Below are 17,966 nucleotides of genomic sequence, written 5' to 3' on the forward strand. Positions count from 1 at the left end.
ATTTTTGTGTCTCTGAGGCCGCATCACATTAAAAGAGGGAAGTTCCAGTTCCCAGTGCTTTATTCAGGATTCATTACAGGAGGTTGATTTCCCAGCCTGGCCTCTGCCAGGCCAAATGCAGGAATCGTCAGAGCAGAGGCATAAACCAGATTTTATTTCCTGAACTTCCCACAAGAAATGGAATGGGATGCCATGAGAAATGGCTCAGAAACAGCAGCAGTGGCTGTCCTGCAAATCATGACCCAGGCAGAAGAAAACCCCATTTCTGTAGCCAAATTCTGGGTTAATTCTAGCAATAAATGTAACACCAGCAGGCAAATGACACTGCTGGAGGCACAACATGCCCAAAGTCCTAATTCCCAAGTGCCTGGGCAGAGAATTAGGGGAGCTCAAAGTCACGCTGGTGAAATATTTTCACTTCCAGTAAAATATTCTCTTTATTGCTCTTAAGTAACAGTGAGATTGATGTGTTTTGGCTCTGAAGCCTTTCTTGGTAAATGCATGATGTATAACCAGCTAAGAAATGTTTGTAATTTATTTAATTTAATGTTGGTTTTGTTCCTTTTTTTTTTTTTTTTTTTTTTTTTTTTTTTTTTTTTTTTGATAATAAAGAATGTGTGAACAATCATCGTCATCTTCTGCTAACTCAAGGACAGGACTTCTATGGCTGTTCCCATCTACTCTTTGGCATTCTGGGACAGTTTATGCCATAAATGTGGGATAAATCTCCACATTCAGTTCAGAACAGCTGTAAAGAAGGGAGTAAGAACTGTCTCATGGTGCTAGCTGGTGGAATCAAGGAAAGAAGTGACATATTTTGAAAAGCAGGTGGATTTAAAGTCTGTCAGGAGTGGGGCTGCACAACACAGAGACTGCCTGGGCTGTCCCTTGGCCAGTCCTGGCTTCCTTCTGCCTCGCTTGTGGCCCCAATGAGCCTGGGGGTGGTTATTCCCCACAGGAACTCCTTTTATCCCTATCCTTTTAGGACCAGCATCCCAAGATATTGGGAAGAAATTCTACCCTGTGAGGGTGCTGAGGCCCTGACACAGGTTGTCCAGAGAAGCTGAGGCTGCTCTGCCTCTGGAATTATCCAAGGGCAGGTTGGAAAGGGCTTGGAGCAGCCTGGGACAGTGGAAGGTGTCTGTGTCCATGGCAGGTGTGGAATGAGAAGGGATTTAAAATCCTTTCCAAGGCAAACCATTCTCGAACTCCGCGCCCCCCTCAGCAGCCGCCGCCACATCCACTGCAAACTACAGCTCCCAGCGCCACCCGCGAGAGGAGCGGGTTCTATACGCCTCTGCCCCAATCCTATTGGTCACCATCCCCACGGGCCGGGTGGCGATTGGCTCCGAGCCACGCCCGTCAGCGGTGGGCGTGCGGCGGCCAGTGATGGCGGGCGGGCGGCGGGCGGTGACGGCGGCGCTGCTGGCGCTGGGCTCGGTGGTGCTGGTGCTGACGGCCGCCGTCCTGCTCCGCGCCTTCGTCCTGCGAGCCCCGGCCGGGGTCCCGCGGCTCTGGGCACGGAGCGCCGGCACCGCCGCCTTCAGCGCCAGCGAGCGGCGGGAGCTTAAGGAGGCGCTGCGAGGTGAGGGAGCCCGAGCGCTGTGAGCCCCCCTCGCCCCGGGACCGGCCCCTCCTGAGAGGGAATCCGGGGCACGGGGGGCCGGGTGTGGAGGCGGCCGCTCCCCAGGTGCTTTCCCTGTGAGGAACCTGGTATTGGCTCCCAGCGGGACTACGGAAGTGATTGAAAATCTCTGCTGAGCGCTGCGGAGGCCACACCTCGAGCGCCGTGTCCCGGTCTGGGCTGGAGCGTGTCCAGGGAAGGGTCTGGAGAGTCCTGAGGGAGCTGGGGAAGGGGCTCAGCCTGGAGAAAAGGAGGCTCAAGGAATTTCTGACTCTCCACAACTCCCTGACAGGAGGGGACAGCCGGGGGGGATTTGGGATCTTATCCCAGGGAACAGGGACAGGAGGAGAGGGAACGGCCTCAGGCTGGGCCTGGGGAGGCTCAGGGTGGAATTTCAGCAGGAATTTCCTCATGGAAAGGGTTGTTAAACATTGGAAGTGCCCAGGGAGGTTTGGAGTGCCCATCCCTGGAGGTGTCACCTGGAGGTGGCACTGAGTGCTCAGGGTGGGGATCGGGCACAGCTCAGACTCGATGATCCCAAAGGGATTTTCCAGCCTCAGCGATCCTGTGGTTCTCCTCAGCCAGCTCTTGCCCTGTGTTGATTTTCTCCACCGTTTCCTGTTTGTACACACAGAATTTTGCCAGACACCCATGACAGTGTTTCCAGACATCCCTTTGTCCGCTGGATAAGTCACCGTTGGGATTTTCTCCCTTTCTTGTTCTTGCTCAGCACTGCTGTGACCAGTCCTGGGCTGTTTGTGCTGTCTGACGTAGAAGATTTGAAGGGTTTAGCTCTCAGTAGGGCTGGCACTGTGCAGGAAACCACAATCTGGCACCAAGTGATAAAACCCTGTGTGTAAACCTCATACCTTGCTGCTTTGTAGGATTTATTGCCTAGCAAATCATGTTTGCATTCTTTTTTTTAATGGGAAAATGAAGGCTCACAATAGATTTTTGTGTTAATTCATGAATCCCACAACCTCAAAAGAATCCATAACCTCTTCCTGGCAGCTGCTGTTTGGAAAGGCAGCTGGGACTGAGTTATCCCCACATTCTGCAGGACAGGGACTGGATGTTGTGAAATGACAGGGCAGACCAAAGAGGCAACAAAAGCCCTGTTTGTTTGTGTAGGTTAATTTATAAAGCAGTATGGAGGTGTAATGACTATCACAACCTGCCTTGCTCTTGAGAAAGAACCTTGGACTGCCAGCTCAGCTGCCTGTCCAGCTGCCAGAGGAGTTTGTGGCTCTGAGGAATCAGATCACCCAAGCAAATTGCAGCTGCTCCTGGACAGTAGCACTTCTAACAATATCATTCAACACTTCAGCAGGAGAAGTGGAGTCAAATTATCTGGAGAGATACCTTGGCTGAGCTGTTAGGAAATGCTGGTGGCTGCATGTGCATGGCCCAGCTGAAGCACATCAGTCTTTTTTTTTTTGCTGTGAAATAATGTTTAAAGCCTGGAAAAAAAAACACTCAGGAACATAAATGTACTTCCCCTTTTTGAAGTGCAATTTGAGCTTTGTTTGATTTTGGTGCTGAGTGATTTCTGCTTTGTCTTTCTTTGAAGGGGCCATTAAAATCCCGACTGTGTCCTGGTCTCCAGAGGATTTGAATACAACTGCCATGGCAGAATTTGGGAGTTACATTCAGAAAGGTACTGAACTTTCAGCCTTGGCAACCTCTGCTGCTCTATTTCATCTTCATAAACAAATTGAAGAGAGTATGTGTCATTCCTGAGTATAAGGGACCAGATATTTATATATTTCCTGTCAGAAGTCTCACACGTGTATCCCCTCTGCAACAGTGGTTTGGGGGTACCAGTGGCCCCAAAAAGCTCAGAAGACTTTTTGTAATGATGGTTTTAGGTCCTTGAGATGGTTAAATGCCATAAAAAATAAAAAGAGGATGACTGCTGGTGCTTCAACCTAATTTTTTGGCAGTCCCATCATTGCTCTCTGGAAAAGAGCTGCGGCAATGCTGAACAAGAATTCTGGTTTTGTTTAGGAAAGTTTCAAATCCCAAGTGAGATGGATTGGTAAAAGTGTGAGAACTTCCATTCTCTGCTGTGGCCAGTCTTATTTACAGTCCCTCCCTGGTGCTACCTAGGTGACAACCCTGGAATAATGCTAAAATCACCTGTTATTGTTAATTTTATTTATTATTTTTTTTTCCTTAACAGTCTTCCCGGCTGTATTTTCTTCAAAGTTCATCCAACATGAAACTGTAGGGAAATACAGCCACCTGTTTACAGTTCAGGGCTCTGCCCCTGGCCTGCTGCCCTACATGCTGCTGGCCCACATGGATGTGGTGCCTGCTCCCCCCGAGGGCTGGGATTTCCCTCCTTTCTCAGCTGCAGAGCACGAAGGTTTCATCTACGGACGAGGAACGCTGGATAACAAAAACTCTGCCCTTGTACGTGTGCTTGGTAAAGTCCTTCCACAAAAATACAGCCTGGGAGAGGCAGAGGGGAGCAGTCCATCCTCTTGGGATTCACTGGGTTGTCTCTCTCCCCCTAAATCCTGCAGTTTCAAGTTCCTAAATCCTGCAGTTTCAAATTCCTAAATCCTGCAGTTTCATCTAAACTTTTCCTGGAGTTGGAGTGGAGTGACTGCTGTTACTGAAGAAAAGAGGGTTAAAACTCCTGAAGAATCAGGAGAATGGTGTTCACAGATGCAAATGTGCTTGGTGAAATGCCAGCTGAAGGTTTTATGGCACAGGTGGCCAGAGAAGCTGTGGCTGCCCCATCCCTGGGAGTGTCCAAGGCCAGCTTGGGGCAAGCTGGATAGTGGAAGTTTCCCTGCCTGTCGCACTGGATGAGCTTGAAGGTCCCTTCCAACCCAAACCATCCCATAATTCTCTGTCAAATGTTGTGTTTGAAAGCAGGGATAGACTTTTTCCTTTTTCCCAGGTGTCACAGAGGCACTCCAAGCCAAAACTGGCACTTTGAAAAGGCTTGAATTTCAAATTAAACACTGTTTATTTGATAGGATAGACAAACAACCCTGCATCTTTTATCCAGCCTGTGGCAGAATAAAGAACTCTTGTACTAAAAACATTTGAGAGGAATGAATTCAGAAAAGATTGATCTGGGAAAGATTTCTCATTGGGAAAAGGTTGATGGAAAAATTAATGAGGAATATCTCCCTTTGTGACTTTGGTGATGACTTCCATAGCAGCCCTGTATTTAAATTTGAACAGATGTTCAGTGTCACACAGGCCACACTCCTGTCAAGTTTCAGGATGTTTAATCATCAATTTCAAAGCCTTGAAACTTAAAAGTTTAGGTTGGTGCTTCATTCTTCTGTGAACTGCACAAGTAACTCCACAAATGGCCAAAAAAAAAAAAAAAAAAAACCCACCAAAAAACCCAGCAATTTCAGTGAACATGGCAAAAAATAGGGGCTGACAATATAGAGGTGATATGTAAAAAATTAATTAAAATTGAAAAAGAGAGATGGAATAATAGAGCAAATGTCTTTTTTTACATATATCTTGTCACAGCAAATGGTAGATTTGATTTCTCATTCTTCAGATTAAGTTTCCTGTTCTGTTCCTGTCATCTTGGCATTTCTTGTACAAAACATGCTGCTCCTTAAACTCCCTGGGTTTGGTAGCTCCAGGGAGAGCCAGTCTGGGGCTGTGCCAGGCACTGTAAGGGAACAGTGAATTCCTTGGATAATTCTGGCTCTGTGGGGCCCTCTGTGCAGTTTGTTCCTGCTCTGTGTTTCATGTCCCTGCCCTGACACTGACACCTGTCAGATCATTGCTGATCAAAAACACTGCAGTGTCTTTTCCAAGGAACAGGAATATCCTCAGTGGGAGCTATAGGAATCAAAGCTTGGCTCTGACAGCATCACAATTCTCTTCCATCACCCTTCATTCTGTTTCATTTATTCTCTTAACTACCACGCAGGGATGGTTCAGCACGTTCTGCTTTTCCTGCAGGGCATCCTGCAAGCTCTGGAATTTCTGCTGAGGAGGAATTACAGACCCCGCCGCTCCTTTTACATTGGCATTGGCCACGATGAGGAGGTATTTTCTTTTCTTTCCTTTCCTTGCAACAACAACCTGTTTGCATTGTTCGTGGAGGTAACAAGGCTTCATTTTGAAATATTGTTTAGCTGGAAGGTCTTTCCTGTTTTTCTTGGTTCTGTGGGGAGATACTGTGTCAGGCCCCAGGTCACAGTTATGGATTGATTGTTTGGCATTCACAAAGGGTTTGGTGTGATGAGCAAAGAGAAAAGAACATTGGAGGGTGTCACTTCAAATTCTTTTCTGCAAGGACGATGCAGCAGGAATCCTAATTTGGAGACAGGAAAAGCTGGGTTGGGATTCACGTGGTTGTGCCAAATGTTCAGGAAGAGCTGGCAAAAAAATGTTCCAGTGGTACAGAGAGACAAAGGAGGTGGGTTTGGTTTTGCACTGTCAAAATATAAAGACAAAGAATTATTAATAGTTGAAATAAATAGGTCTGCAGTTGCTTATCTGTGGAGTTTATAGCTCTGAGATACCAAAATGAAAGCAGCAGTCAGTGATTCATCAATGAAAGCACTCCTCATCATGGATATAAATTCATCTGCCGTCAGGCCATTAACAATCTCCAATTAATTTTCCTGGAAGAATCTTTTATGGTTGCTCTGGAGCTGTTCCCCAGGGGACTTGATGCATTCTTTGTGCTGTAGCCAACAGCAAGGTGTTCTCCAGTTTTCCTCCCAGTGTTCTGGCTGGATCTGATCAATTCCTCTGCCTGGATTCCACAGGTGTCTGGTCTGAAGGGAGGAAGGAAAATCGCAGCTCTGCTGGAAGCCAGAGGAGTGAAACTCTCCTTCCTGCTGGATGAGGGGAGTGCAGTGCTGGATGGGATCATTGCAGGGGTGGAGAAGCCAGTGGCAATGTAAGAGTGACCACTTGATCCATTTCCAGTCATTAATTAGGGGTAAATGACATTGTTGATGTCACCACAGAATGTTTCCAAGACGTGTGGCAGTGTTGGGGCTGCTGGACCTTCAGGCTCTGCCTGCTGCCCATCACAGCCGTGCTGGCACAATGTTCCACTGAGCATTTTAATTCTGTGCTGTGGAGCCCTGTCACTGGAGAAACAGCCCAGACATCAGTCCTGCAGAGATCTAAACACTGTGTTAATGATTTGTTGTTGCTGCCTGAGTGGTTTTTATCATACTAAAACTATGCAGAGCAGGTTTTTTTTTATCTACGATCTGTGCGTGTGGGTGTTTGGAATTGCATTAGGGTTTTTTTTGTTGTTAATTAATTGATTAATTCATCGTTGTCCAGGATTGCTGTCACAGAAAAAGGTTCAATGACACTGAACTTCACTGTGGAAAAAGAGCCAGGACATTCATCCTTTCCTCCTAAGGAGACAAGTATTGGCATTCTGGCAGCAGCTATGTCCAGGTGAGGGCTTCCCTGTCACCCAATGTCAAAAACTGTCAAAAAAGCTCCTAAATCACTGATATGTGACTTTTTAAATATTTGTGTTTAGAGCCTTTTTCAAATTGCTGTTCTATATTTGAAATTGCAGTTTGTAGCTCACTTTGAAGGGCAGAAATGCAGCTCCCAGCCAAGGAACAATTGCCAGGTGTCTGCAGAGTCTTTGCACTTCAGCTGTTCCAAGTGTCAGCCAATTCTTCAAAAGCAAGACAAGTGCTGTCTGCCCTAATTTACTCTGCAGCAACAGAGGTTCCTTTGTTTGGGTGGCAGGATTTCTCTGGAATTTGTTCCTGCACATCCCTGCTACCTCAGCTGGGAATTCTCCAAGCCAATGAACATGGAACAGAGTCATAATGTGACAGCAGAAATCATCTCTTCACATATCTCTGTAGTTATCAAGTTGGCTAAGAAACACATATTTTAGGAAAACTGAGTATGTCCAGACTTGGTGGGGTTTTTGTGCTATTTTTCTGGTTTTCCATGTATTTATAGGAGCCAGGGTTTGGGATTTTTTTTCAGCTGTTTCTCAAAGGAAATCTTTGTGGCTGGAACACTCAGAAATCCGTGGAGCTCTGCTCGCACATTTAATTACTGAGAGAGCAGAATGTGATTGCATCTACAATAACAGGGATACATTTCACAAATCAGATTCCTGACATCCTTCTGGAGCAATCACAGCCACAGGGGGGTTTGTTTTTACCTTTTCAATGTTGATTTGTTTCCTAGGCTGGAGCAGAATCCCCTACGCAACTTGTTTGGCTATGGACCAGAGCTCATGACTATGGAGCACCTCGCAGCAGAGGTGAGGAGAGAGGCAGGATTTCATTCCCAAATTTCCATGAGAGAAGAATTCAGGGCACAGTTTTATAGAAAGGATAAAAAGAGCTGTTTTTTCTCCCAGATTATTGTTTCTGCTGGAATTGTTTCATCCATATTCAAGTGACCGCACCGCGCTCTTGGCAAATAAAAACTTTCTGATTTGTGGTTTTGTTTTTTTCCCCTCAGTTCAAGTTTCCTCTCAACGTCATCATGAGCAATTTGTGGCTGTTCTCACCTATTGTCAGCAGGTAAGAAAAGAGATCCTTGATAAACATCCCCAGCCTCTCACCTTTAAAAGATGAAGCCATTTCTAATCTTTCCAGGAAATCAGTTATTTTATAGTTCAGATAATTCAGTGGTTTCCTATTAAGAACCACTTTGTTAATTGAATAAGCCATCATTCAGCTTCTTGCCTGTGGAATTATGGTGGGTATTTTTTAGCAATATTCAACTTATTGGAAAATTTTGCATGTTTGTTTGTATTTTTATAGAGTCCTTGAACGGAAACCTTCCACCAATGCCTTGATCCGAACAACCACTGCAGTCACCCTGTTTAATGCAGGAATCAAGGTACTTTCATTACTTCCATGTAATTATGATGAGACAATTAGGACATTTAATTTCCACCTATTTATATCCAGTTATAAGATCTGTGTGGGCACAGTCTCATTCTTACCTCAGATGTGGCTTGGATTTGGCTACGGTTGAAAATAATTTCCTTTCAGAAGTATCTGATCTCTGTCCACCACTGTTAAAATCTTCAATATTTTAGGATAGCCAAGAAAATGTGGTCTCTGCATAATCCTATAAAGTATCAAAGGCAATATTTGAAGCTGTCACAGTCACAAACACTTGTAGACATTTGTGGCACAGGTCTGGAGTTTGCCTGAAGTGGGTTAAATGTGCACCTTGGACTGAGAGATAACAGCCAGATCATGCCCTGATAAGGAAGTGGAGCTGTCCAAAAATACTGGAGCCCTGGAAAACAGGCAGGCTGCGTTTGGTGTGTCCCTGAAAAATCTGTGACTGAGAAGCATCAGTGGACAGGAGAAGATGCAGTGGCTGAACAGTGACACGGAGTGGCCAGGAGGGAAGTGACACCCTGGTTCCTTGGGGTTTTTTTAAAGATTTTTTTTTTTTGTTGTTGTTGTTTTAAAAAATTGAAAATATTCAGTCTGTAGATAAGAAGAGTTATGTGTTCAATAAAAATCATTTGTTAAGCGACTTACATTTACCCAAATATGAACTATGTAATGTGACAATGAGGTAAAAATATTAAAAAAAAAAAATTAAAAATCCAGAGTTTCAGAATTTCTCAGTATAAATTTTCTGAAGGGAGAGGGTTTAGCTCAAGATAAAAACTTCTATATAGGTAACAGCTAGCTTAATTTTTGTTGATTTGATGAATATTTCTTTGTGTATTTATCTGCATTTTAGATAATATTTACAGTGTTTTAACATAGAAAGAGACATCACACATTGTGGAAACAGTGGAGCATCTGAGGCCTGCAGTTGTTTGAGCAGTTCTGAGTTTGCATCTGGCATTTTATTCTGGTTTTCACTTCCTTTTAAACTTCCTTTTTTCTAGGTGAATGTCATCCCCTCCTCTGCCAGAGCCACGGTGAACTTCAGGATCCACTCAGCTGAGACAGCTGCTGAGGTCAGCACCCTGCTCAGATCTCCTCACCTCTGTGCCAAAGGGATGATCTGGAATGGGTTTGGCTTTGTGCTCTTGGAGAATTTGGGAATCTTGCACACTTCGGGAGGTCTGACAGGCCTGTCCAGCCCAGGGCAGCTGCGAAATGTTGTCAGTACAAAACATCTTCCCTCCCCAAGCCTTTGCTGGGAGTTTCTCTGGAAGCTTTTTCTGGAGTATTTCGATGCCATAATTTCCCAGAACAGCAGGCTGAGCACCTGCCTTTCAGGGCTGAAGCAATTCAGGTGTACCTTGAGACAGTGATGTGCATCTGAGTAAAAAATTGAGCTGAAGTATCAACCATGCACTCAGAAGAGGAAGAGAAACTGACACACTCAGTCTGCGTTTGCAGCCACAACTGACAGTTCACAGACAGATGTTTTCTGGAAAGCTGAACATCTGCTGATGTCTCTGAGGGCGGCTTTCTCATTTCTTGTGCTCATTTTGTCTCTGTTTCACCCCCAGGTGCTGGAGGCAGTCAGGAACACCATTGCTGACGACAGAGTGAAGATTGATGTGGTGGAGGCCTTTGACCCCCTGCCCATCAGTCCTTGGGATGAGCAGACATTTGCAGTCCATATTTTTCAAAGAACCATCCTGGACACTTTCCCAGATGTTGACAGTGTAGTCCCAGGTGACAGCAGGCACATGATGATTATTGTTTCCTCTTCTGCTTTTCCGTCCCCCAGCACTGCCTGCTTTCCATTTGCTGTGCACTCCTCCACCCCAGCTGTTAACTGCTGGAAACAGCTGTTTTTTCCTCTTTTTATTCCGTTCCCTCTTTATGCTTTAAAAGTTTTAATGTTGTTTTTTAGTAGTGGAAGTAGAAAAAGCAAACAGGAAGCTGACAGAAACAATGAGCCTTGAATTGGGCACTCTGCACATACAAAGCAATCTCTTCAGGGAAGAAATGAACTGTGAGGGAGAGGAGGAGGAGGTCTTCTTGCTTTAGTTCTTCTTTTATTGTTTTCATAGCTGCCAAAGCCATTCCTGCTTTTCTGTATTGTTCCTTATGATCTCAGCCCCTTCCCTTTCTTGCAGCTCCTTCCTAGCTCTGTGGTTGTTGGATTGAAATTTGAAAATGAAATTTTTGGGGAGGCTGAGTGTCAAGGCTGTTCCTCGGTTGAGTTGTGTGTTCAGCTCCTGTTCCTGAAGGAGAGAATGTTCTCCAGGATGTACCAATCAACATTTCCAGTGATGCTTTTGCAGCAGGACTGTTATCATTTGCTTTTCCTCTCTCCTGGGGGAAAAGGTGGGTCACTTTTCAAACTTCAGTTGTTCCTCTCCTGCAGAACAAACCCGAGGTTTGTTTTCCAGGCACGTGCATTGGAAACACGGACAGCAGGCACTTCACCAACGTCACCAAGGCCATTTACAGGTTCAACCCTCTGCTGCTCAAACAGGATGATCTCCCCAGGTACTGAGCTCTGCACCTGGGCCCAGGGAAAGAGGAGATCCATGAGCAGTGGGCAGGAGGAAACCCAGCCTTGTGTACCTTGGCCTCTCATGCACCCATTTCCTGCAAATTTGGGTGCTGGGGATGGAAATGACCCTGGGACAGTGTCAGCCCTGGCTCTTTGTTCCTCCAAATGCAGGCAGGACACATTTAGGGGTTTGATTCAGTGGTGCTGAGTGGATCCTCTGTGTGCTGCAGCAGTGTGAGAGCAGTGTGGGTTGGACTCGATCTTGAAGGTCTTTTCCAACGTAGAAATTCTGTGAGAGGTGTTGTTCTGGTGGTTGGCCTTTTCCTGCAGATTTATCCACATATTTGGGCACTTGCCACTCTAAATTGATTTGAAATTTCCTGAAGTTATGTGATAACAACATCTTTATGCAAGGGATTGTTTGATTTAGATTCCTCATTTTATTGAGGTGCAGATGATGCAGGAGTTGAGTGTTTTGGCTGTACTGGACAGTGACAGAAATGGCCAAGAAATGGGCCATTAGGACTTTTTCCAGATTAGATTTTTAGATTTTTTTCCCCAGACTGAGTTGTTGGGCTCTGAGCCTTTGAATCAGTAAATTTGGGTTGGTCACAGTGCAGTTTTTGGTTTACAATGCTGTTTTCCTGTTGTGCACTGCTTTATAAAGTCAACAGCCAAGCAGGGTGCTGTTGGGTCAGAAATTCCCCCTGGACTGAAAAACATCCTTTTTCTTTCAGGATCCATGGGTTGAATGAGAGAATCTCCATTGAGAATTATGAGAAGCAGGTGGAGTTCCTCTTCCAGCTGATCAAGAACTGTGACATTGAGACGCTTCCAGAGCCCCATGCCAGCACCCACGAGCTCTGAAAGACTCCTGGCAAAAGCAGCTGCAGGTGGACTCTGGGGCTGAAGGTGCACTTGTGTCTTGTGTATGGAGCTACAGCTGGAATTCAGGGTTTTTTTTAATACTGTGTTTTGCATACAGATGGAAAAAGGGCTAATTGTGTGATAGGAACCTGCCAAAACCCAACAAATAACTTTAATTTCTGCTCTCCGTGGTCTGATGTGCAGCCATTAATCTGACACTAAAATTTTCAGCACTTTAAGCCTCTGAAATTGGTAATCACTGAAAAATCTAAGCTATAATCAGCAGGCACTCAGCACTAGAAAGTGAATCATCCTGTGGGCTTCTGACAAACTCGTTTTTTATGTTTAATGGATCTCTCTCAGGTGAGGTGTCAGCCAGAAGGTCACAGGGAGGGTTTGTGACATGGTGAAAGGGTTTCTGTCACTGGTACAGCCTCACTGAGGGGTTCTTGCACTGCTGCTGGGCATGGAGGTTTTCCCAGGGGATTCTCCCAGGGGATGCTCTCACCAGCACCCATGGTACTCTGAGGCAGTGTCAGTGTTCACTCCTGTGGCTGCACTGATTTCTGACTCTTATCTTCAGGTACTCCAGAACTTCTCTATGTTGTTGTAACTGAGGAGGTGCTGAAAACTTTCCTTTCCCATCATTTTAGTGTTAATTTTTTTTCCCTCCCTGACTCATGGTGTGGCTCAAGATGTGCATCTGTGTGTCAGAACGAGGGATTGCAGCTTTAAGTGAGGAATTACATCCCTGTTGTTTGCTCATCTATTTTCTCACTGAATCAGTTGATGCTTCCCCTTTGCTCTTCCAAGAACTTGATTGTGAAAGATGTGAAGCCCCTCAGTTTCTTCCAGTTCAGAGGGATCAGAAGTTTGTTCTTTCACTGCCAATGCAAACAATTTCCATTTTCCTGCTCAGTTTTTTGGGAATCCTGGGGTAGGCAGGCCATGGATGTTGACTCCGCTTCATCTTGCACTTCTTGCCTACCTGTGACAGCACTAAAGGGTTCAGCCTTCTTTTGACCTTGATAGTTTGGGTTATCAGTATTAATTAGACAAATAATTTATTTAATCAGTTAATTAAATTAATTCTATCAATAAATAGTTAACAGAGTGATGTTAGCCAAAGAAAAGCCTGAAAGCTGCTGTGTGACAGTGACAGTGCCTGTGCTGTAGGGCCCAGTGCAGCTCCTCCTGCTGCACAGATGTGTCTGTTTTTCAGAACTTCAATTATGCACTGGAATGGGTGGATGTTCTGCTCCAAATTCATACTGTGAAATGTGCTGGAATGTTCAGGAAATACCCTGAAATGTATCCTGAAAAACACTGATGGAACTGTGATTCCAATTCTTTCCGTTCACCGTTCTCTTATTTATTTGTAGTCTGATCTTATCACTGTGGCCAGAGGGCTCCAACTGTATCACCCACTGAATAATTGAAACAGAACAGACAGTTTCATCTAATAAAACGAGGAATGTGAATTCTTTTCTGATGATTATTCAGTCTTTTAATGTAGCTGTGTAATTGCAGTGAAGTCATTTCCACACCTGAGCAATCCATAAAGTTTCCATCAAAACAAACCCACCTGTTTTCCAGCCAGCTTTGATCTCTGCTCCCTTTTCTGCACAAAAATCAGCTCACCCTGGCCAGGCATTGTTGGGCAGTAAATAGTTTGCATCTTTTCTGCTTTGCTACACTTTGTGATTTGTTCAGCCACATGCCTGTGGCTCTTTTGTGGAGGTGTCACTGCTCCTGTGAGCTCCTGTGTGCAGGCACAGCAAAAGTGATGTGTCAGGGCACAGCACTGAATGGAACCCAGCCCTGGCAGTGCGAGGTGCACAGAAGGGTTTGTTGTTGTTGCTTTTTCTCTGGCAAATCTCCCTAAAACTGAGTTTAAAGCCTTTGCTTTGGCTGGGGCTGTATGGGGTCAATATTGTTTAACAGCTGAGGGTTGTGCTGCCAGTCAGAGGGGATGGAAAAATGGGAAAACAGGGAGAAAATGGGAAAAATCTCATGAGACAGCACAGGTTGTGAAAATTCTGACCTGGGCCATGCTGTTGTGGTGTGGAAGCAGGGATTTGTTGCTTGTTGTATCAGCAAATGTGTCCTAAAGACATAAAGCATCTTTTATATTCTGTAATTTTCCACCAGCCAAAAAACCCCTCACCTCTGTTCTACTGAGGATTGTTTCTTTAAAGGAAGAAGATTCATTTTGCTGCTGAAGGAAAATGAAAGGCAGAGGTTGCTGGGAAGGCAGGGCTGGCTTTGGCAGCTCCTGTGTGAATGTTGTGCCATGAGATTTGGCTGGGGCAGCTCCTTGTAGAGCTCATTAAGTGCTGCTCATCAGCCAGGCCCAGGATCTTGCAGTGCCTCTGCACTGGGGACGTGCTCAGCAGAGCTTTGCTGCAACCTCAGAGGCCACTGAAGTGCTTTAAACAGACCCTGTCCTGCAGGATCCACTGAGGAAACAGCACATTCCCATCTTTACCCATTTTCCCAGTCACTCCTGATGGTTATCTCTGCTTTTAGCTTGGTGTTCTTAAGTCTCTTTATGACATCTGCTGCCAGGTCGTGGTTGTGTGACACAATTCCAGGGAGTCACTCGATGCCTGGTGCCTGCACACACTTCCTGACACAACAGGGCTCTTCTCACCCCATTTCACTGCTGCTGAAAATGTCACTTCTCAGCGGAGAATTCACATAAACAATGAGAATCATATGAATGATGCCTCTTCTGTTCAGATCACCTCCAGCCTTGCACGGTGTGAGCAGAATGCCAAGCACATGATGAAAACACAGATTAATGACTCCTGGAGCTATTCTTTCTGTGTTGTGGTGAGTCACCGTGCCTGGAGCAGGGAGAGCAATTACCTCTGACTCAGAGAAGGAAGGAAGAGCCTGATTTTCTGCTCTGAATTCAGGTAACTCAGTCATATTTACAGATATGACTTGAGCACTGTGTCAGCCCAATTCCAGTGTGTGTTACATCCACAGCAACTTCCTTTTCCCCCTGCTTTTCCCCAAGTCTGCAATGCTGATGTTCTTGTGCCAACAGTGACTCAAAGTGAGGTGTGTGCAGTTGTCAGACTGCTGTGGGCCTGCTGCAGCCTGGGGAAAAGGTCACATCCCACACCTGCATTTTCTAAAGAAAGCTCTGTTGCTGGGCTCTCTTTAACAGAACTTGGTTTATTTTCAGCCCCAAGAGGCCGTGGGGAGTTGAGGCTCAGAGCTGGAGGAACAAGGTGTTTACAGAGTGGTTTCCTCCAGCTTTGCATTTGACACTTGGGTTCTTGGCTCCTCTTTGGCTGTTCCAGTGGTATTCCGTGGAGCTGCTGAAATCCATTTTCTCCAGCAGGTGCTGTGAGAATTCCTCTGGATCAGTGCTGTGGAGTGTGGCATCCACTGAGGAACCTGGAGGCTGCTCAGGCACAGCCTCTGGTGTTAGAGAGGAGCACTCCTCACCTGCAGCTCAGCGTGTCACCCTGAATTCTCTGCTTTTCAGTGCTCTTCACGCTGCTGCTTGAACCCTGCACAAATTCTTGCCAAATCTACTCAGTGTTTGCTGGTGGCTCTGCAACTTCCACAGAACTTTTATCCCTTCAGCCCCCAAATTCGGGATCTCGAATCGACCACTCAGAGACGTGCTCCCGCGAGGTCTCTGCAGCCTTGGGGCCACCTCAGTGGTGCAGAAATGCTGCCTAGGGAATGATTTTTTCCTGGCTGAGCAGCTCGGGGGAGGGCTGTGTGACACGGGGGCAGGGGCTTGGCTCGGCTTTCCGGTCCCACAGCTTCCCGGGGCAGCGGGAGGCAGAGATAAAGGGCTCCGAGCTGCCGTGGGGAAGGGAGGGCCCAGCTCCCTGCAGATCCCTCTGCTGATTGCTGAGCTGATCTCAGAGCTGTGGTGGGGGGCCCAGAGGAAGCTGCAGTTACTTCTCAGCAGGAAGGAAAATGACCACATGGAAGGGGTGGTTAGAGCAGGGGGCAGGGGACAAAGGGAGCTTTGGCACTCAGGGATTTGCCGTGGGGTTGGTCACAGGGCAAGGGGTCTTAAAAGTGACATTCAAATCATGCAGCTTGTCCCAGGGTGCTTTTCATGCCTCTTTTAATTTATATTTTTAAGCCAGCACAATGGTGTGGTTTATTGCAGTCCTGTAAGTACTCAGATCACTTGAACATTGTGCCTGGCCTTGCACTACAGAGATGATCCCGTGGAGGGACCTGGGTCAGATATTCTGGGTCTGATTTCATTCCACTTGGATTTTTAAATGTTGGTACTGCAGGACTGCCTTGTTGTATGTAAACACGTTCATCCAAAGTCCTCTCTGGGATTTTGGGAAGTGAGAGGGTCTTCATGGAGCAGGAAATAGTGGGGAATTAACAGATTATTGTGTATTTTTAAAATCATCGGTCTCTGGTCTTGCCAGCCTTGTGTTATCAGTGTTTTCTTCAGCCTAATTCTGACTATAAATGAATTCCCCCACAGCCTGTAAGTGGAACAAAGCTGACGTGAGGCACATCCCCAGTGGCTCCATGACAGGTGTCCCTGTCCCTGCTGTCCCAGCGCATCCTGTGACCTTGTGGAGCACAGGAAAGCCAGGCCCAGGTGGTCTCAGGTGGCCACAGGGGGGGACCTGCCAGGGCCTGCCCTGTGTTTGTCACCAGCACGTGGGGGACACAGGAACACAGCTGGGACCTTGGAAAAGAGGATGGAGATGGGTTGTCTGCTTCCAGGCTGGCAAAACAGAACTTCCTGGATCTGCATTTCTCCGCCAGCTCAGGGCCAGCTGCTGATGTTGGTTCCTGCCCTCGTGAGCTGCTTGTACCCTGCAGTGACAGCTGAAGGGGCAAGTCCTGCTCCATAACCTGCTCAGGTTTGTTTTCCTGCTGAGATTCCTGCTTGTGAGGAATTCAGGACCCAGTTCCTTCAGGATCCTTGCTCAGGAGCAGCTGGGGCTCTGCTGAGCTCTGTGACAGGCAGTGGTGGAGCCAGGACGGAGCAAAGGCACCTCTCAGGGCACTGACACTTCTCTCTCAGGACTTTTTGAGTGACTTTGGCCAAACCTTTTTTATCCTGCTGGATTCTCCTGTGAAAGGGGCCCCCGAGGCCATTCCTGAGTATTTCAGCAGTGCCACAATCACGAGACTGCTGTAAAACACATGGGCACGACATTCCATTCCACGAGACATTCCATGATCCAGCACAGCTCAGTGGCCAACTCCTTCCTCTCCAAACATTTTTGTTGCCTTTGCTACCTGCTCCCTGCAATTGGAAACCCAATTTCCTGCCCTTTCATCCTCGGATTTTTTTTTTTTTTTTTTTTTTTTTTTTTTTTTTTTTTTTTTTTTTTTTTATCTCAGCCTGGCTACTGGTAGGGGTTTTTATCTATTTCTGTGTTCTTGTCTCAGGCAGCTTTTGTCCCCACACTTCCACTTCCTGAGCCTGCAGCTGGGGAGCAGCGAGGTCACATTTGGGTGCAGGTTGTTTTTTGGGGAGGTGAGAGAAGAATGGAGGCTCCATCCCGAGGGAGGGATGGATTTTCCAAGTCAGGAAGGAAAGATGAAGGTGGAAGCAGAGCCTTTGCAGCCAGGTTTGTTTAGACAAAGGAGAATGGAGGCTGGGCTGGAGGGTTTGGAACTCCAGTCCCAGCTGGAGCATGGGAGTTGGTTGTGGCTGGAGTTGAGATGTGCCTCTGGATGTCTCAAGTTTTCCATGAGGTTTCTTTGCTGCTGGAGGTCCTGAGAATGAGTGAAATGACCCTAAAGGCTCCTCATCCCTTGAAATCCCAGAATTCCAGGATGGTTTGGGCTGGAAGGGACTTTAAACTCTTTTATTCCACCCTTGCCATGGGCAGGGACACCTTCCACTATCCCAGGTTGCTCAAAGCCCCATCCAACCTGGCCTTGGACATTCCAGAGATCCAGGGGCAGCCACAGCTTCTCTGGGCACCCTGTGCCAGGGCCTGCCCACCCTCACAGGGAGGAATTTCATCCCAATATCCCACCTAACCCTGCCCTCTGGCAGTTTAAAGCCACTGCTCCTTGTCCTGGCACTCTCTGCCCATATAAAAATTCCCTTATCAGTGCT

General features: G+C 46.5%; 1 protein-coding gene across 1 annotated transcript; it reads left to right on the top strand.

Moving 5' to 3' along the window:
• Positions 1 to 1,389: 1,389 nt before the first annotated feature.
• On the top strand, positions 1,390 to 13,362 carry PM20D1 (peptidase M20 domain containing 1; the record flags this gene model as incomplete). The annotated part of the gene is made up of 13 exons (XM_083878420.1): positions 1,390 to 1,585; positions 3,195 to 3,281; positions 3,807 to 4,039; positions 5,573 to 5,659; positions 6,388 to 6,521; positions 6,920 to 7,039; positions 7,802 to 7,877; positions 8,081 to 8,142; positions 8,386 to 8,464; positions 9,483 to 9,554; positions 10,056 to 10,224; positions 10,908 to 11,007; positions 11,752 to 13,362. 13 exons carry the CDS (start codon positions 1,390 to 1,392, stop codon positions 11,879 to 11,881), a joined length of 1,545 nt encoding a protein of 514 aa, XP_083734546.1. The 3' UTR covers positions 11,882 to 13,362.
• Between the last annotated feature and the right edge of the window lie 4,604 nt (positions 13,363 to 17,966).

This window comes from Zosterops lateralis (assembly GCF_965231275.1).
Source record: "Zosterops lateralis genome assembly, chromosome: 26".
Lineage (NCBI taxonomy): Eukaryota > Metazoa > Chordata > Aves > Passeriformes > Zosteropidae > Zosterops > Zosterops lateralis.